This window comes from Pan troglodytes, chromosome 9 (genome assembly GCF_028858775.2).
Source record: "Pan troglodytes isolate AG18354 chromosome 9, NHGRI_mPanTro3-v2.0_pri, whole genome shotgun sequence".
NCBI lineage: Eukaryota > Metazoa > Chordata > Mammalia > Primates > Hominidae > Pan > Pan troglodytes.
The window spans coordinates 68,657,620-68,677,043 of record NC_072407.2 but is presented as its reverse complement, the minus strand read 5'-3'; the positions used below and the strand labels follow the sequence as shown (position 1 = coordinate 68,677,043).

The window sequence follows — 19,424 nt, the reverse complement described above, 5'->3', positions numbered from 1 at the left end:
CTCCTCCTCCCTCGTAGGGGGCGAGCCGGCGCGCCGGGGGCTGGGGGCGGTGGCGGGCGGCGGGCGGCGGGCGGCGGGCGGCGGGCGGCGGGCGGGGCGGCGCTCGAAGCTCGGCTGGCCTCGGCTCGCCTCGGCTGCGCTCGGCAGGCTGCGGTAAATCCGGGCTTGCGGCCGCTGGCGTAGTCTGTGGCCGGGTGGTCGTTGCTGCGCGCCCCGAGCCCCGAGAGCCATGCAGATGTCCTATGCCATCCGGTGCGCCTTCTACCAGCTGCTGCTGGCCGCGCTCATGCTGGTGGCGATGCTGCAGCTGCTCTACCTGTCGCTGCTGTCCGGACTGCACGGGCAGGAGGAGCAAGACCAATATTTTGAGTTCTTTCCCCCGTCCCCACGGTCCGTGGACCAGGTCAAGGCGCAGCTCCGCACCGCGCTGGCCTCTGGAGGCGTCCTGGACGCTAGCGGCGATTACCGCGTCTACAGGGGCCTGCTGAAGACCACCATGGACCCCAACGATGTGATCCTGGCCACGCACGCCAGCGTGGACAACCTGCTGCACCTGTCGGGTCTGCTGGAGCGCTGGGAGGGCCCGCTGTCCGTGTCGGTGTTCGCGGCCACCAAGGAGGAGGCGCAGCTGGCCACGGTGCTGGCCTACGCGCTGAGCAGCCACTGCCCCGACATGCGCGCCAGGGTCGCCATGCACCTCGTGTGCCCCTCGCGTTACGAGGCAGCCGTGCCCGACCCCCGGGAGCCGGGGGAGTTTGCCCTGCTGCGGTCCTGCCAGGAGGTCTTTGACAAGCTAGCCAGGGTGGCCCAGCCCGGGATTAATTATGCGCTGGGCACCAATGTCTCCTACCCCAATAACCTGCTGAGGAATCTGGCTCGTGAGGGGGCCAACTATGCCCTGGTGATCGATGTGGACATGGTGCCCAGCGAGGGGCTGTGGAGAGGCCTGCGGGAAATGCTGGATCAGAGCAACCAGTGGGGAGGCACCGCGCTGGTGGTGCCTGCCTTCGAGATCCGACGAGCCCGCCGCATGCCCATGAACAAAAACGAGCTGGTGCAGCTCTACCAGGTTGGCGAGGTGCGGCCCTTCTATTATGGGTTGTGCACCCCCTGCCAGGCACCCACCAACTATTCCCGCTGGGTCAACCTGCCGGAAGAGAGCTTGCTGCGGCCCGCCTACGTGGTACCTTGGCAGGACCCCTGGGAGCCATTCTACGTGGCAGGAGGCAAGGTGCCCACCTTCGACGAGCGCTTTCGGCAGTACGGCTTCAACCGAATCAGCCAGGTGCTCTTAAGGGAGAGGGCAGGGGTAATGGGGCAGGAGGGGTGGTGGGATCAGGGAGTTATGAGGAGTGGCCCTGGATGGAAAGGAGGCAATGAAGCAGGAGGGATCATAGTTCAGGAGGTGGGTGGATGGTGTGGAAGATCCAGGATACTTCCAGAGGGGTGAGGACGCTGGACTGTGGCTTTAGGGAAGTCAGTCTCAGGCCTGTCAATGTCATCAAACTTTGCTAACCTGTCTTTCCTCCTGCAGGCCTGCGAGCTGCATGTGGCGGGGTTTGATTTTGAGGTCCTGAACGAAGGTTTCTTGGTTCATAAGGGCTTCAAAGAAGCGTTGAAGTTCCATCCCCAAAAGGAGGCTGAAAATCAGCACAATAAGATCCTATATCGCCAGTTCAAACAGGAGTTGAAGGCCAAGTACCCCAACTCTCCCCGACGCTGCTGAGCCCTTCCCTCCCCTAATCTGAGAAGTCAGCCTCTTGGCTCCTCAGGCCACCATTTAGGCCTGACTGGGGTAAGAAATGTCGCTCCACTTTACAGAGGTAGCTGTGGTGTTGAAACACTGGACTTGGATATGGGGTGCTGGGATCGATTCCTAGCTTTACCACTAACTAGCTGTGTGGCCTTGAGTAAATCCCGTTACCTCTCTGAGCCTCGGTTACCCTGTCTGTAAAAAGGGAGGTGAGAATACCTACCTCACGGAACTGTTGGGAGGCTCAGATGAGATGCTATATGTGAAAACATTCTGTAAGCTTCGTACAAATGTGAAGTATTAATATTATCGCAGTATTATTATTGTTGTTATTATTATTGTTATTATTAACAATCTTGGGTGGGTAGTAGGAGAGCAAAAAGTATGAATGGGATGGAGCTAAGAAGTCTGAATACTTAATGAAATGGACTTTTTGGAAAGAAATCAGATGAAGGCATAAAATTTAGTTCTTAGCTCTTGAACAGAAGCCTAAAATTCCTGGTTCTCTCAGGCCTTCGCCTTCAAGGGTTCTGGAGGAGGGAAGGGTCTGCAGGTTCCATGGGTGACAGACTGAGATCTGTCCCTTCAACAGGCTGGGCTGGGTATGTGCCTACCGATGACAATGTGTAAATAAATGCGTGTTCACACCCACAGCTGGCTCCGTTACTCTCCTGAGCTGGGGGTGGGGGGATCGGGGCCGGCTTCTCCCCTTGCACGCCGTGGGGAGATGGCCGCGGACGAAGGGCACCGTCTGCAAAGCACTGAAACATCAGGGCCTTCCCTGCAGGCCGAAGGCCTGCGCGAATGTCGGCCAGTTACTATGGAGACCGGCCCGCGGTATCCCAGCATGCCTCGGGACCAAACTGTCCAACTGTGAGCATCCCCGACGGTCGCCTCCTGATGACGCACACGGAAGCACCGATAGGCTCTGCCTCCCGAAGAAAAGGGAGCCGCGCAGCGCCTACGGGAGTCCGGCTGCAGCAGCCGGTACCGGCAACCACGGGCAGCTCTCAGGGAATCTCCGTCGTGAGGCCAGAGGCTCCAGTCCCCGCGGTGCGTATCGTCATGCATGGCTTTTGGTTCGGCCTCTCCGGTTAGTCGAGCAGGGCCGGCACAACCTCCTCCTCCGAGGCCGAAGCAGAGATTTAACCGGCCTGACGCGTGCTGGGCTGCGGGCGAGCCAGTGATATTCCGGCCCGCTCCGGCGCATCTAGAAGGGAGCGGGAGGCCCCCTGGGCGCTGCGGAGAAGCTGGATTGACCTCTGCGAGAGTGGGGAGGGTCTGCCTTCCCTAGGGGCCTGCCCCGGAGGAGCTGCCATTCTGAAAAGATAAATTGCCTGTGTACAGCGCTTTACAGTGTGCTTTTCCATCCCTTACCACCTGTGAGCTCCTCAACACTCAGAGCAGGAATGGTTATCCGCTTTTTGCACCCGGGGTAAGGTGGGAAGGTTGTGACTTAACTCACTCATAATCAGAACCAGGGGGAGGAAAGAAAGGCTTCTGGAAGAGATAGACTTAAGCTGCATCTTACAAAGTGAATATACTAACAGTGAAGAGGCATTGCAAATGTTGGGAACTGAGGCTTGATAACGGGAAAGATGAAGCTGGTTTAGAGAACCGAGCCTTTCAAGTCAGGTGCAGGTCATTAGTGAAATTGTTGAGGAATATGACTAAACACTCACCTAGGCCAGGCTTACTATACACAACTTGAACTGGTGTCAAGGAAAGTTTGCTACCATTACAGGGACCTGGGACTACCGAAAAGTAAAAACTAATGTCTGTCTCACAAAAAATTTTTTTGTTAAATTTGTATTTGCAAATCCTCCAGTCATCAAGTGAACCAGCACTGTGCTAGGTAAATAAGTTACATGTGCAGCCCCTGCCCTAGTGAGGCTGATAGACTGATTGCGGGGACAGATATGAGAACAGGCAAATAGATATAAACAAAGCTTCCTGGAGGGAGTGGTGTCTGCACTGTTCTAAAGGACTACAAAGCAGTGTCCAGAGAAGTTGGAAGAACACAATAAAATAGAAGCCTGCAGGAGGTTGAGAGATTATCTGCTGAGAGGACTGTTTTCTTCTTCTTAGGTGATCTCTTGGCAGTACTTGGCACTATCAGTGCAATTACTCCTTGGCAGTACTTGGCTTTCTTCTAAAACTCTCTTTCTCCACCACTTCGGGTTTTGCCTCCTCCTTTGTAGGGGTCTCCTCATCTGCCCCTTTGGTGACCCTGGGCGTCTTCTGATCACACACATTGTGCCTTGCTGGTTGCACCTTCTCCTGTGGCATGAAGAACTTGCTGTATGCTGACGACCAAATCCCTGCAGCTCAGATTTCTCACTGAGACTTAGACCCATGTTCCCCCAGCTGCTTTCCTTCTCTTATTTCTGGGTCTTTGCTACTGACTCTACCTGGAATGTTCCCTCAATAAGTGCAGCTCACCCAGCTGGTCCATCTTTGTCTGGAAGCCTCCCTGCTGCATCGGGCTCCAGGTCCTGGTTATATACCCCTCCCTTATGCCCCTGGTCTTAACTCTCCTCCTATCATGGTTATAGTGTGCTCCTTTGCCCCTGTCTCCCAGGAACTTGTAAACTCCATGAGGTCAAAGACAGTCACACTTGGGCGCCTGCATACCATAGCGTCTGACGGTACCTAGCATATGTTAGATGTTCAATACATGTTAGATGAGTCAGTAAAAGAAGGAATGCTTACCAGTGTTCGATGTTGCCGAGCAGACAATTAAAATAAGCACTGAAAAATATTGGCATTAGCCACAAGGAAGTCATTGGTTAATGCTACGGGATCAGTTTCAGCTGAGATTGAGGACATCGAACAAGTGGGAGGTGAAAGTAGGAACAGCCAGTGTTCATGAGACCTTGAAAAGTGTAACTGTGAAGTGGCAAATGGAGCAGTTAGGTGGAATGGGTGAGGTTTTGTGTTTCTGTGTTTTGTTAATGCTAGGAAATACCCAAGCACATCCAAAGTTTCATGGGAAGGAGGTTGCTAAGAGTTAGAAGCTGAAGACACAGAAAAGAGAGGGGAGCACTGATGACCTGCGGTCCAAGAAGAAGCAGAAGGAGATGGGATTTGACCCAGAGCACAATGAAAGACAAGGAGATTGTAACATTATCTGGAAGAGAAGCCGAGGACATTATAGGCAGAAGGAACAGCTGAGGCAGAGGGTGGATAGTGGAAGTGCAAGCACTAGCCATTATATGGTGGGATGAAGGAGCTGGACCGGTAGGTCAAGTCCAGTCTGGGAAAGACCTTGAAAGCCCCAGTTAGAAATTTAGGTCCAGTTCGGGTGTGGTGCGGGCGCCTGTAATCTCACTACTCAGGAGGCTGAGGCAGGAGAATCGCTTGAACCCAGGAGGAGGAGGTTGCAGTGAGCTGAAATCGTGCCACTGCACTCCAGCCTGTCAACAGAGCGAGACTCTGTCTCAAAAAATAATAAGAAGAAAAGAAATTTAGGTCCAGTTGCAAAGGCAGTGGAGAGTGCCCCCTGGGCCTTTCCTTTCTGTGGATCACAGCCTTGGCCAGTATTGCTAGGATTAGGATCACCAGTGACATCCAAGAGCAGGAGCAGTTCCACAGCTCCCAGCCTTCTGTGAGAGGTGCAGATGGCCATTTGCACCCTTGTCACCCAGTTTGTGCTCAAGGTGTGGCCAGGCCAGTTACTTCCCTGGCTTTCCCCATCTGGGATCGAGTTGTGTTCAGCTCCCTGCTGCCTCTTACCCACTCTGAGCTGTGGGCAGCCATAAGTGATAGCTCCATTCCTTCTCCCAGAGTCCAGATGCCTGTCCAGCCTCCAAGCAAAGACACAGAAGAGATGGAAGCAGAGGGTGATTCTGCTGCTGAGATGAATGGGGAGGAGGAAGAGAGTGAGGAGGAGCGGAGCGGCAGCCAGACAGAGTCAGAAGAGGAGAGCTCCGGTGAGCCCCTACACACACAGACACACACACACACACAGAGCCCCTACACACACACATGCACACACACAGCCCCTACACACAAGCATGCACGCACATGCACATACAGCGCCTACACACAAGCACATACACAACCCCTGCACACAAGCGCACACACGCACACACAGCCCCTACACACAAGCACGTACACACAGCCCCTACACACAAGTACACGTGCACACAACCCCTTCACACAAGCACGCACGCATATGCACACACAGCCCCTACACACAAGCACACACGCACACACACAGCCCCTTCACACAAGCATGCACGCGCACACACACACAGGCCCTACACACAGGCATGCATGCACACACACACATGCAGGACGCACATGCACACATGCGGGTACCCACCACTCCTCCCCAGAGCTAGCCCTTACTGGCCTCTTGTCCCAGAGATGGATGATGAGGACTATGAGCGACGCCGCAGCGAGTGTGTCAGTGAGATGCTGGACCTAGAGAAGCAGTTCTCGGAGCTAAAGGAGAAGTGAGCGTGGGGACACCTTGGGCTGGGTCTGCGAGGATCTGGGATGAGGAGGTGGTGGGCCTGGTACTGGGCAGGCGTGGTTGGTGCCCAGGAAGTGCGCACCTAACACCGGGCTTGCTGTGGAATGGGTGCTGGGTATGTGTTTGCCCAAGAGCGATGGGTGAGCAAATGGGTGCACGGCTGCCTTTTTACCACGCAGGTTGTTCAGGGAACGACTGAGTCAGCTGCGGTTGCGGCTGGAGGAAGTGGGGGCTGAGAGAGCCCCTGAATACACGGAGCCCCTTGGGGGGCTGCAGCGGAGCCTCAAGATTCGCATTCAGGTGGCAGGTCTGTGGGTGGTTCTGCACCCTCTTCCCCTCCCAGAACCCATGGCACCCTGTCCCCTTCCTCTCTCGTTCCTGCCCGGCCTTGCCCTTTGCTCTCAGCCCTCCTATGTGGGCACCGGGCTCCCCAGCCAAGCAGGGACCCTCCTCCCTTTCTCTGCAGGGATCTACAAGGGCTTCTGTCTGGATGTGATCAGGAATAAGTACGAATGTGAGCTGCAGGGAGCCAAACAGCACCTGGAGGTGGGCCTGATTGGGCACACTGGGGGCGAGGCAGGGCACAAAGCCTGAAGTGGCCTCACCCCATCCGTCCTGCTGAACTGTTGCCCCCTCTTCCAGAGTGAGAAGCTGCTGCTCTATGACACGCTGCAGGGGGAGCTGCAGGAGCGGATCCAGAGGCTGGAGGAGGACCGCCAGAGCCTGGACCTCAGCTCTGGTAAGCGCGAGAGCCTGGGCACCCCGGAACTGGGCCCCGCTCAGTCCACGCCCACCCCTCTTTGGGCTTCAGATGTCCTGAAGTCAAGGGGACAGCCAGAGGACCTGCCTGTTGGGGTCAGTGTGAGGGCTGAAGGAGACCAGGCCTGGAAAGGGCCTGGCACATAATGGGGGCTCAAGCAGAGTGGGTCTCCCTGCCTCTTCTGCCCCTGCTCTTTCCAAAACAGGTATCAGTGTGACATGCAGTCACATGCAATAGCTCTAGTCCCCTCCATGTTCATAGTACCTGTGTTCATGTGGAGTCCTGGGGTGGCAGGAATTGTCGTCATCCCACTCTCCACTAAACAGATGAGGCTCACAGAAGTGCAGTGGCCTCTTCCCAGGGTTGTGCAGCTGTGCAGGCAGGACCTGAACAGCCCTAAGGGGCTTCTACCCCAAGCCCAGGGTGGTGATGGGACAGGGGAGATGAGGCCAGGCCGGCCCATGGTGGAGGCAGAGGCTACAGAAAAGGGAGTATCCTGTGGGCCAGCACCCCAATTCTAACTCTGGGTCTCGGGGCAGAATGGTGGGACGACAAACTGCACGCCAGAGGCAGCTCCAGGTCTTGGGACTCCCTACCGCCCAGCAAGAGGAAGAAGGCACCTCTGGTTTCTGGTATCCTTTCACCCAAGGTGGCCTAAAAGTGGGCAGGATGTTAGGGTCACCTCCAGACCCGGGGGAGGGGGTTGGAGGGGACATGGAGGACAGTCACACTAGATGCACTCGTGGTTGCTTGGTGTCATGTGAATATGTCCAGGCAAATCCAGCTGTCAGCAGTTTCTTACGGGGTCCTGGGTCTCTCTGGGCTATGTGAACCCTAGGAAAACAGAAACGGGCTGGGCTCCGTGGCTCACATCTACAGTCCCAGCACTTTGGGAGGCCAAGGCGGGTAGATTGCTTGGGCCCAGGAGTTCTTTTCGAGACCAGCTTGGGCAACATGGTGAAACCCATCTCTAGAAAAAATAACAAAAATTAGCCAGGCGTGGTGGTGTGCACCTATAGTCCCAGCTACTCTGAAGGCTGAGGTAAGAGGATTGCTTGAGCCTGAGAGATCGAGGCTGCAGTGAGCCGTGATGGTGCCACTGCACTTGAGCCTGAGTGAGGTTTGGCCTTTGAGGCCTTTCCATCTCCCGGGGTTGTCCGAGCGGGTCCCCAGCTTTCCCTGGGGAGCCTTTGCTCATATCCCACCCTCCTCTTGGAAGTCCTGCCTGTCCCGACTGTCCAGGGCTCATCTCAAACGTTACCTCCTCTGTGAGGCCTCTTCTGGTCTTACCCTGGTGCCTATGGCTTCACTCTTCTGTGTGCTTCTGTGCCCTACCATGGGGTACCCACATCCCAGAGGGCACCGGCTGCCTCCGCCCCTCCCTAGGCAGGGCTAGCTTAAGCTTAGTCCAGGGCCTGCTGTGCTTTCATCTGTCCTGGCAGAGCTGAGTCCTCCTGCACCCCTGAGGGTATTCCTGCAGCAGCCAGTCTTAGTCATTATGGCAACCTGGTGCTGGAGAGCAGGCCCGGGCAGGGAGGGAGGAATCTGGAAGGCCATGACTTGAGTGAATGGAAGGTGAAGGCATGGAGACATCAAGTAGGGAGCACTGGGGGAGGGAGAGTTGTCTCTGAAGGGATAAGCCCTGCGTCTGTCTTTGGATCAGGGAAGGGGCCAGGTCAGGGCCAGTGCTGCAGAGTGAGATGGGATGGGCCTCAGCCAGCTGACCTAAGACGAGGTGAGGGTGAGCAAGGGACAGGGAACAACATTTGGTGTCCTCCATAGACTTGGTTCCAGGACGACCCCCGGAACCAGGGGGTTAAGAGGTAGGAGGTGGAACCTGACGTCAGACCCAGGTCCTCAGCTCCCACTCCATGCTGTCCGCTGTACCCCCACTCCTGAATGTCAGGTGGGTGGCCCTGCCCTCGTCACCTGCCACCTCCACTAGGCTTCCTTGACCCCCACCACAGGCCCATACATCGTGTACATGCTTCAAGAGATCGACATCCTGGAGGACTGGACAGCCATCAAAAAGGTGGGGGCCGCTGCTGCCCACGTGACCTGCCCCACCTCAGGGCCCCCCACCCTGGCAGCAGCTCTGCCATCTGCAGGCCTGGGAGTTCTCTGCTCACCAAGGCTCCCCCATCTTCAGCCCAGGGTCCCTGGATTGCAGTTGGCTCACAAGTCCTCTTGCTCAAGGCGGCCCTGGGAAAAGGGATTTCTAGTCTGTGTCAGCCCCTTCCCGTTCCGGGGCAGGTTTTGATGGGGTGGGAGGGTGGCGGGGAGGCAGGAGAGCCGCTGAGCTGGCCAGCAGTCAGGAGCATGGGAGCTCTGCCTGGGTGGGGCCTATGCTCGCGGTCCTGGGGGCACAGCACTGAGGCAACAGCCCACAAGCCACAGAGGTGGGGGGTGGGGCAGGGATTGCCAAGCTGGAGGTGATCTCTCAGGGGAGCTTTTCTTCTCACCCACCCAGGCTAGGGCAGCTGTGTCCCCTCAGAAGAGAAAATCGGATGGTAAGAACCATGGCTGTTGCATGGCCTTCCCTGCCCCCTTGCCATCACCTTTCCTCAGCTCAGCTTCCAGGAAGGAGCCCAGAGAAAGGCTGTGACTGTGTCAGAATCAGTGGCTCAAGAAAGTTAGGATGGTCTAGATTTGAGGGGCTTGTGGGAGTTTGAGGAGCAGGAACCAGGATGGGGCTGGGGAAGCTCTGGGTTGATGGAGCTCCCACTCAGGAGGGGTCAGGGAGGGCTGTGGAGCTGCCCAGGAGGCCTGTCCTGGGCCAGCCCAAAGCCACTCAGTAAGTGGCTGCCTCCTTCCTTTCAGCTTCCTAACTGGTGACAGTTTTCTTCTTCCCACATATGCACAGGACCTTGACCCTGCTGTTCACAGCCAGGGGGACCCTCAGAGCAGCTGGCACTGCATCCAGGATTCTCGTCTTCCTCCTGCAGACAGGCGGACCCACAGGCCCCTCAGGGTCTGCCCAGCCAGGCTCCTGTGGTGCTGCTGGGCCCTCCCACTCCAGCTGGCACTGGCCTGGACTCCTCCTCTGCCCTCCTCGAGGCCTGCACAGCTGTGGCCGTGGAGCTGACCTGACCAGGCAAGGCTGCTGTCTCCATCCCTGAGCCGCCTGCCACCTCCCACTCCTGAAGATCCATCTCTTGGGGCTCCCCTGACAGAGAAGACAGCCGAAGTCGAAGCCACATCCTCTTGCTGATCTTGGATGCAGGCTGTCCGGCCTCAGGGCCAGGGAGCCAGTTTCCACTGTGCGGGAACTCTGAGTCAGACGTGATTATCTGGGGGTCTGTCCACCCTGGCTGGATCTGGAGGCAAGATGCCAGGCCCCCCAGGTGTTCTCAGGGCAGTTCTTGGTGTCTGCTTCTCAGATTCCAAGGACTGGAATTAAAACCTTTCCTGGGACTCTGGCGTGCCCTGTGTGTGTGTGATTTACCTTGCAAGAGAATCAGGGCTTCTGTGGGGAGCACCTGAACCAGGCCGACTTCTAGGGTGCCTGCAGATTGCCACTCCTCACACTACCCAGCAGAGGCTGGAGCACTGTGCGTGGGGCCAGGCTGGGGAGGGGGAGGTGGGCGCTGGGCTGCCTGGCGCTGGGCAGAGTCAACATATGGCACCGGGAGAGTGCCTCGGCGGGGAGGGTGGATGCGTGTGCTTGGAGCCTGGGTCATGTCTGCACCTGTCCCAGTTGCCTGGCAGATTGGCAAGGCAGGCTGGCAGAGCCTGCGTGCGTGGGAGGCAGCCGGCAGCACCGCCATGTGCTGACGACCTCACAGCCAGACTCCCCCTGGTTAGCGCTGAGTGTCAGAACCACCCCCAGAACCTCAGTTAAGCAAATAGGTTGGTTTCTATGGAGACATGGCATATTTTCTCCATGGCAACCTAAAATCCTAAAACCCAGGTTCAGGAATGAGTCATCTATGGACAGTAGAGGGTGCTCTCCCACAAGGCTGACCTGAGGCCAGGGGCAGATGAGCAACTGACCACAGAGCCAAAGGTGCCCCCAGAGCATGGCTGGGGCCTGTGGGGACTGAGGCCGCTTAACCACTTCCCGCCCACGTGTGCAATGTGAGTAGCTGGTGAGGCTGCAGGAGGCCGTGTGTGGAGGTGGCATCCCCCAGCTGGGGCCCTCAGAGCAGGGCTAGCATGGAGGGGACCCCTGACCCCCAAAGCAGGGTCCAGAACAGAGGAGGCAGGCACTGGCCAGGCAGGGTGGACACACAAGAGTTAACTGGCGGGTGTGACAGGCGGACCGCCCTCAGGAAGTGTTACTCACTGGGGATGTGCGTGCCTTGCCTTGGGACTGGATTCTCTTCCTGAAGCGAAGGAGCTCCCAGCCATGGAAAGCCCTGGAGAGTCAGGCGTGGGCTCTCCTGGAGCCCCCAGCCCGTCCAGCTTCACTACTGGGCACCTGGCGAGAGAAAAGTTAGTGAAGTTGGCAGGGCAGCCAGGTGGGGCAGGGAGGGGCTGCGAGAGAAGGGCCTATCCGGGGATAGAGAAGGTGGGAAACCCGGGAGTGGGGAAGAGGAGAGCAAGGGTCCCAGCCCCTGGCTCCCTGCTCAGATCTGGGTGCCCGCCCCCAGGCCAGCCCAGGACCCACTGTATGACGTGCCCAATGCCAGCGGCGGGCAGGCAGGCGGGCCGCAGCGGCTGGGGCGCGTTGTGAGCCTGTGGGAGCGCCTGCTGCTCACCCGGCCCGTGTGGCTGCAGCTGCAAGCCAACGCAGCGGCCGCACTGCACATGCTGAGGACTGAGCCCCCGGGGGTGAGTCTTGCCCCAAACTCCAGGGACTGGCCAGCCAGGGGTGGGAGGGAGAGGGATGGGACGCCAAGGTCCTGAGCTGCCTGAGCCCTATCCACTTGCAGACGTTCCTCGTGCGGAAATCTAACACCCGCCAGTGCCAGGCCCTGTGCATGCGGTTGCCTGAAGCCAGTGGCCCCTCCTTCGTCTCCAGCCACTACATCCTGGAGAGCCCTGGCGGTGAGGGTCTGGCCTGGCGGGAAGGGGCTGGAGGCAGGGAGGTTCCCCAGAGAAGCACCTCACTTCCCTCCTCTCTCAGGCGTCTCCTTGGAGGGCTCGGAGCTCATGTTCCCAGACCTAGTCCAGCTCATCTGTGCCTACTGCCACACCCGGTGAGTCTGCCTGCAGGGTGCCTGGTGTCCAGGGGCCCTGCTCCTTGGGACAGCCCATCCTTCCCGCCCTCTTCGGCCCTCACTCCCTTCTGCTCCCCTCTCTGGCCTCAGGGACATCCTTCTCCTCCCGCTGCAGCTCCCCAGAGCCATCCACCACGCAGCCACTCACAAAGAGCTGGAGGCCATCTCCCATCTGGGCATTGGTAAGGGCTTCCTGCCACCCATTGCACAGATGAACAAGCTGAGGCTGATGGGAAGGCAAGGCTCGCAGCACACCGCCCGAAGCCCCTGCCTTGCCTTGGTTGGGAAACTTCCCCTAACCAATCCCGGAGGCCCCAGTCGGTTTCTTGTTCCCTAGAGTTCTGGAGCTCCTCCCTCAACATCAAGGCTCAGCAGGGCCCGGCTGGAGGCCCAGTGTTGCCCCAGCTGAAGGCCCGGTCCCCTCAAGAGCTGGACCAGGGCACCGGAGCCGCCTTGTGCTTCTTCAACCCCCTGTTCCCGGGGGACCTAGGGCCCACCAAGCGGGAGAAATTCAAGAGAAGCTTCAAAGTGCGCGTGTCCACAGAGACCTCCAGCCCCCTGTCTCCACCTGCCGTGCCACCTCCCCCCGTCCCCGTGCTGCCAGGGGCAGTCCCCAGCCAGACAGAGCGGCTGCCCCCTTGCCAGCTGCTACGGAGGGAGAGCTCAGTGGGGTACCGCGTGCCAGCAGGCAGTGGCCCTAGCCTTCCGCCTATGCCCTCCCTCCAAGAGGTGGACTGCGGCTCCCCCAGCAGCTCCGAGGAGGAGGGGGTGCCAGGGTCCCAGGGGAGCCCAGCGACCTCACCCCACCTGGACCGCCGACGACCTCTGCTTCGGTCCATGAGCACTGCCTTCTGCTCCCTACTGGCACCGGAGCGGCAGGTGGGCCGGGCCGCGGCAGCACTGATGCAGGACCGACACACAGCCGCGGGCCAGCTGGTGCAGGACCTACTGACCCAGGTGCGGGCCGGGCCCGAGCCCCAGGAGCTGCAGGGCATCCGTCAGGCGCTGAGCCGGGCCCGGGCCATGCTGAGTGCGGAGCTGGGCCCTGAGAAGCTGCTGTCACCTAAGAGGCTGGGTGAGGCTCCGTCTCTCCATAGCTCCAGCACTGCCCCATCCGACCCTCTGCTCCCCTCCACAGCGCCAGCCTGTCTGATTCTGTTCTGCTGCTTTATAAATCCATCTTGTCTTACCACTGTTCGAGAGAGTTCCATCCCCTCTCTCCCCCAACTCTTCTGTCTCACCCAGGCTACCTCCTCCTGCTTTCCTTGCCTCTCCTCCCCGATTCTACGCCTGCTCCCTTCTCCCCTTGCCTCTGCCCCCCATACCCCCAGTCTTCCCCTGACCCCTCCCTGTCCCTCCTCCGGCAGAACATGTCCTGGAGAAGTCATTGCATTGCTCTGTGCTCAAGCCTCTCCGGCCCATCCTGGCAGCCCGCCTGCGGCGCCGGCTTGCCGCAGATGGCTCCCTGGGCCGCCTAGCTGAGGGCCTCCGCCTGGCCCGGGCCCAGGGCCCCGGAGCCTTCGGGTCCCACCTGAGCCTGCCCTCCCCAGTAGAGTTGGAGCAGGTGCGCCAGAAGCTGCTGCAGCTGCTCCGCACCTACTCACCCAGCGCCCAGGTCAAGCGGCTCCTGCAGGCCTGCAAGCTGCTCTACATGGCCCTGAGGACCCAGGAAGGTATGTCCCTGCCACCACCTCACCCTGCCCTGCCCCTTTGAGTCAGAGGCGGGCCCCCCAGCGGCAGGTCCCCAGGACCCTAGAACAGCCCTGCAGGAGAGAATGAGCCCACCCTCCCCTCTTGCAGATGGCGAAACTGAGGCCTAGAGAGGAGCGCATCCTTTCTGAAGCCCCTCAATGGTTGCTAGGGCATGGGGAGGGGTCACTGCCTAAAGCAAGGACTGTACCTGAAGCTTCTTCCTCTCACCATGTCCCCACAGGGGAGGGCGCGGGTGCAGACGAGTTCCTGCCTCTGCTGAGCCTCGTCTTGGCCCACTGTGACCTTCCTGAGCTGCTGCTGGAGGCCGAGTACATGTCGGAGCTGCTGGAGCCCAGCCTGCTTACTGGAGAGGGTGAGGGACCCCCACCCACCTCCCTGTCTGGGTGGGCCCTGAATAAGCAGGGAAGGGGAGAGGGGATGGGGTGCCCCACACCCAGCCTGAGCCGTGTTCTTCCACCCTGTGTCCCAGGTGGCTACTACCTGACCAGCCTCTCTGCCAGCCTGGCCCTGCTGAGTGGCCTGGGTCAGGCCCACACCCTCCCACTGAGCCCCGTGCAGGAGCTACGGCGCTCCCTCAGCCTCTGGGAGCAGCGCCGCCTGCCTGCCACCCACTGCTTCCAGGTAACAGGCCCTCCACCGTGTCCTCAGAGCCAGACGCCATCCCCGCCTTTCACCTTCCTGTCCTTGGTGAAGAGTCCAGACTCTGTAGACAGATCCTGGGTTCTAATCCTGGCTCTGCCACTGGGTTGTGGGGACTTGGGCGAGTTACTTAACTACTTCGTGCCTCAGTTTTCTCATCAGTAAAATGGGGTAATAGGACCTACCTCCTGGGGTTGAGGTGAAGATTAAATGAGTTAATGCAGGAGAGTGCTTGGGGCACAAATTACTCACTATCAAATCTTCATCTCAGGCTTGTGAGCGCCCCACTGGGCTGTCCTTGCACCTGCGGCTGTGGCCCACAAGCCGACCCCTGGAGCTCATAGAGCTTTTGCCACTTGGTTCTCCCACTGGATCTCCACCTACCCACCCTGTCCCTGCACAGCCCAGAAAGCTGATGGCTCAGCTTTGGAGCCAGATGCATGCCAGCCAGGGCTGAGTACTTGTTTTTGCTTCTCCTCCTGCATAGCACCTCCTCCGAGTAGCCTATCAGGATCCCAGCAGTGGCTGCACCTCCAAGACCCTGGCCGTGCCCCCAGAGGCCTCGATTGCCACCCTGAACCAGCTCTGTGCCACCAAGTTCCGAGTGACCCAGCCCAACACTTTTGGCCTCTTCCTGTACAAGGAGCAGGGCTACCACCGCCTGCCCCCTGGGGCCCTGGCCCACAGGCTGCCCACCACTGGCTACCTCGTCTACCGCCGGGCGGAGTGGCCTGAGACCCAGGGGGCTGCGACAGAGGAGGAGGGCAGTGGGCAGTCAGAGGCAAGAAGCAGAGGGGAGGAGCAAGGGTGCCAGGGAGATGGGGATGCTGGGGTCAAAGCCAGCCCCAGGGACATTCGGGAACAGTCTGAGACAACTGCTGAAGGGGGCCAGGGTCAAGCCCAGGAAGGCCCTGCTCAGCCAGGGGAACCAGAGGCAGAGGGAAGCCGGGCAGCAGAGGAGTAGCTTGAAGTGGCCAGAAGGGTCATTCGGGGCGGGAGACCCTGAGCCTGCTGAGAAATCCTTTTAGCGCCAGCAGCCCCACCCAGGGCCCTGTCCTGTGTCTGCCACCACCTTTGTCTGATACTTGTTTCCAGGGAAGCTGGGGGAACTGCCACATCTGAGGAACTGGAATAAAGATGAGGGGGCTTCGGGGACCCCCAGACTGTGTGCCCAAGGCCCCTTGCCTCTTGTTCTTCTCCCCCAGCTGAGGGTGAGCCAGCCTGCAATGAGGGTGTGCCAAGTGGGGGCGAATCTGACAGATGCCCAACCTCTGACGTGGGGAGGGCGATGGTCTCAGCTCCTTTTACCCTTCCCCTCATGGGCATGGCTGAGGCAGGGCTCCACCCAAGTATCTCCCACCAGGCTGGGACTTCCAGACCCTAAAATGTTCCAATGGCTCTTAGGTGTCAGGAGGATTTAGAGAGGCCACAGAACAGCAGCAAAGGCTTGGGGCCCACCCCTGTCCTGGACACCAGAAGGACCTGCACCTGCAAGCCTCAGTACTCTCATCTGTAAAGTGGGGACACTATTGCTGCCCTGCTCGGCTCCCAGAAGTGTCCCAGTGATCAAAATGGGTGATTTTGCTACAAGCAGAGCTCATGGCAGAAAGGGAGGGAGAGAGCTGGGCTGCTAACTCTCTCCCGGAGTCCGCTCTCTGCCAGACAGGGCTCCCACCTGCTGATGCCCAGTTCAGGGAGGTTATTCCCCTGGAAATCAGGCCCTGGGGAGAAAATACCCAAGTTACAGTCTCTCACCAAGATTTGGAGTCCTCCCAGGCCCTCCAGCATCTCTGGGGAGATCCACCAGCTGGCAGATAAGCTTCCAGAATGGAGAGGGGGCTCAGAAACCATGCTCTCTGCACTAAACTCTTGGCCCTCACAAAAGCTTTACTTGGCCATGACTTGGGCCCACTGAGGGTCAGGAAAGTGACTCCCAGGATGTCATATAGCAAGTCCTTAAGGGTTCCCGCGCCCAAACCAGGGCATCAGGTTCCAACTCCACCCTCCATTCTAAGCCACCCACAAAGGCCGGGGCAGCCCCCAAGGAAGCCCAGAGCAGGCAGCAAATCCAAACAAGGAAAAGTGCCGACCACCAACCACGAGGGGGTGTGCACGGCCCGGGAATCTGCCGAGAGGGTGATCACCCAGGGGTGAGGGCGCCTCCAATGCTGCAGCAGCAGAGGGGGTCCCGGGCCTTGCAGTCCAGCAGCATCAGGCAACCTGGGGACAGCACAGGGGCCAAGGCCACTAGCCCCCAGGTCCCTTAGATTCTGGGGTCTGGGTAAGGCCAGCCTCTTGGGGGCCATCCCCAGGAAGGAAGGAATTTTCCCCTTATGGAGGATGACCCCAGAGGCTCTCTCCTCGGGCACTGAGCACAGAGGGGACGTCAGCCCAAATGTCAGACATGACAACTGGGAGGTAGAAATCGTGGACATTGGCTTTTTGGGTTTTTTTGTTCGTTTGTTTGTTTGTTTGAGATGGAGTTTTGCTCTGTCGCTCTGGCTAAAGTGCAGTGGTGCCATCTCGGCTCACAGCAATCTTCGCCTCCCAGTTCAAGTGATTCTCCTGCCTCAGCCTCCCGAGTAGCTGGGACTACAGGTGTGCACCACCACACCTGGCTAATTTTTGTGTTACTAGTAGAGACGGGGTTTCCCCATGTTGGCCAGGCTGGTCTCAAACTCCCGACCTCAGGTGATCCGCCTGCCTTGGCCTCCCAAACTACTGGGATTACAGGCGTGAGCTACCGCACCCAGCCAGACATTGACTTTCAGATGAGCAGTCCAGATACAGCCCAGTTGCACGGCTCCCATTTTTTTGTCACTAGGCCACCAGCAGCTCTTCCCTCCCCACTTCCACGCCCTCCCAAGGTTCTCGCTGATAGGAAGTGTCCCGTTGGCTCTTCTATTCCCCTCCCTGTTTCACCACTCACCTCTAGTGCCTCACACAGTCCAATGCTGAGCACAAATGCCATAGGCGTTCAATAAATGTTGTTCACTGATTGGAGTTTGATAACCAGGAGTGAGGGACAGTGAGGCAGAAACCTGGGGAGTATAAGGGAGGACTTGGTTCTGGGAATCAAACACGGGATGTGTCAAGCTCAGTCCCAGAGGAAGGACCTGGAATGTTTGTAGAGGGTGCTCGGAGGATCCCAGGGGCCGGATGTACAACTGGTCTCATGGGAATGAGGCTCTGGGGCCTCTGCAAGCCCTTCCCACCCTTGCCAGGCTCAGCATGACCTGACCCCCTCCCTGCCCTCCCCAGTGATGGGGCACCACAGGGAGCTGCTGCCTGGGTCTTGTGGTTTTTCTTCTCAAGAAACTCTGGGCTGGGCTTGGTGGCTCACGCCTGTAATCCCAACACTTTGGGAGGCCGAGGCCAGTGGATCATCTGAGGTCAGGAGTTCAAGACCAGCCTGGCCAGCATGGTGAAACCCGTCTCTACTAAAAATACAAAAATTAGCCAGGCGTCGTGGCACACACCTGTAGTCCCAGCTACTGGGGAGGCTGAGGCAAGAGAATCACTTGAACCCGGGAGGCAGAGGTTGCAGTGACCCGAGATCACACCACTGCACTCCACCCTGGGCAACAGAGCAAGACTCCATCTCAAAAAAAAAAAAAAAAAAAGAAATGAAAAGAAAACAAAAAAGAAACTGATTGGTCAGGGGTCCAGGCCAAATCAGCATCAACAAGATTATGATCCTGGGGCAGAGCCTCCAGGCAAGGCAGACAATGATAGGCCAGTGTAAGACCAGTCTCACTAGCCCCATTTTACAGATGAGAAAACTCAGACTTGCTCAGGGAAAGTGCCTTGTTACAGGACAAAGGGCTCAGACACCAGGTTCTGTAGTCCTTCAAAGCAGAGGGGCTGATTTATATGTCCACTCAGCACATCTATCAAACATCTGTTATAGGCCGGGCAAGGTGGCTCAGGCCTGTAATCCTAGCACTCTGGGAGGCCGAGGTAGGCCGATCACCTGAGGTCAGGAGTTCAAGACCAGCCTAGCCAACATGGTGAAACCCCATCTCTACTAAAAATATTGAAGTTAGCTGGGCAAGGTGGCTCACGCCTGTAGTTCCAGCTACTTGGGAGGCTGAGACTGGAGAATTGCTTGAACCTGGGAGGTGGAGGTTGCAGTGAGCTGAGATCACACCACTGCATTCCAGCCTGGGCGACAGAGCAAGACTCCAAAAAAAAAATCAAACAACAACAACAACAAAAGTGTCTGTTATAGACCAAGCACCAAGCGCCCCCAGCTCCAGCCAAAGGGAAATAGGTCACATCTCTCCATTTGCATGGCGTGATCTGGGTGGTAATTGAAAGCTCACTGTGTCCTAGGGATTCCATGCCACCCCTTCCCCAGCCTTTGTCCTTATGGAAAAAGAAGCCAAGGCTCCAAGAGGTGACATGCCTGGCCCAGCGTCTGCTGCTGCAGGGCAAGACTGGAACTCTGACGTTTGGATCTATTAAAGAGCAGCCGGGTCATTTCCTTACTTGGAAGCATTGACCTTATCACTCCTAAAGTCACGGTGGTTCTGTATGCAAGTTTATTGTCTGTTTCCCTCACTAGAATGCCAGAGCCAACCCCACCTTGTTCGCAGTTAAATCTCAAGGGCCTTGAACAATGGCCGGGCCGGAACTGGCACTTGTGAATCTATGTGGAATGACTGATTCGGAAAGACGCAGCCTAAACCGTCCCTCCGCTTTCCTGGGGTGCAGGGTGGCGCATCCTTCATCGCTGCCACCAGGGGGCAGAGCGCACCTCATTCCTGGCCACGTGCAGGGTCCCCTCTGCTGAGGCGGAGGACCCAGGGGACTCAGTGCTCCCAGCCTGCTGCTAGGAGGAAAGCACCCGGTGGTGGGTCCCTGGGACCCTGCGAATGGGGAGTGAGGGAAGGGCTGCATATCCCTGGTTCTGTG

At 58.2% G+C, this 19,424-nt stretch overlaps 3 protein-coding genes across 8 annotated transcripts; all 3 read left to right on the top strand.

Annotated features, from left to right (window-relative positions):
* The first annotated feature begins 157 nt into the window (after window positions 1-157).
* Window positions 158-2,406, top strand: B4GAT1 (beta-1,4-glucuronyltransferase 1). Its single transcript, NM_001279898.1, is given in 2 exon segments — window positions 158-1,285; window positions 1,535-2,406. Coding segments are annotated over 2 exon segments (1,248 nt in total). The 5' UTR covers window positions 158-229; the 3' UTR covers window positions 1,727-2,406.
* Window positions 2,407-2,638: 232 nt separating this feature from the next.
* On the top strand, window positions 2,639-10,407 carry BRMS1 (BRMS1 transcriptional repressor and anoikis regulator). Of its 3 annotated transcripts, none has more exons than XM_001171301.7 (10): window positions 2,639-2,806; window positions 5,540-5,685; window positions 6,123-6,213; window positions 6,413-6,540; window positions 6,700-6,779; window positions 6,876-6,972; window positions 7,533-7,625; window positions 8,961-9,025; window positions 9,464-9,503; window positions 9,857-10,407. In XM_001171301.7, the coding sequence occupies exons 2-10, from the start codon at window positions 5,547-5,549 to the stop codon at window positions 9,862-9,864; spliced, it is 741 nt and encodes a 246-aa protein (XP_001171301.1). In that variant the 5' UTR covers window positions 2,639-2,806; window positions 5,540-5,546; the 3' UTR covers window positions 9,865-10,407. The 3 variants fall into 3 exon arrangements, with proteins under 3 accessions (XP_001171301.1, XP_063640263.1, XP_009421790.1); XM_063784193.1 differs by having other exon boundaries at window positions 2,650-2,806; window positions 9,939-10,400; XM_009423515.4 differs by lacking the exon at window positions 9,464-9,503 and having other exon boundaries at window positions 2,659-2,806.
* A 496-nt stretch (window positions 10,408-10,903) lies between these two features.
* On the top strand, window positions 10,904-15,675 carry RIN1 (Ras and Rab interactor 1). 4 transcript variants are annotated; one of them, XM_009423512.5, is made up of 10 exons: window positions 10,904-11,070; window positions 11,586-11,766; window positions 11,868-11,982; window positions 12,062-12,134; window positions 12,246-12,337; window positions 12,493-13,230; window positions 13,523-13,828; window positions 14,089-14,220; window positions 14,338-14,489; window positions 14,995-15,675. In XM_009423512.5, coding segments are annotated over exons 1-10 (2,268 nt in total). In that variant the 5' UTR covers window positions 10,904-11,068; the 3' UTR covers window positions 15,472-15,675. The 4 variants fall into 4 exon arrangements, with proteins under 4 accessions (XP_009421787.2, XP_003313195.2, XP_009421788.1 ...); XM_003313147.5 differs by lacking the exon at window positions 10,904-11,070 and adding an exon at window positions 11,242-11,427; XM_009423513.4 differs by lacking the exon at window positions 10,904-11,070 and adding an exon at window positions 11,330-11,453.
* Window positions 15,676-19,424: the final 3,749 nt, after the last annotated feature.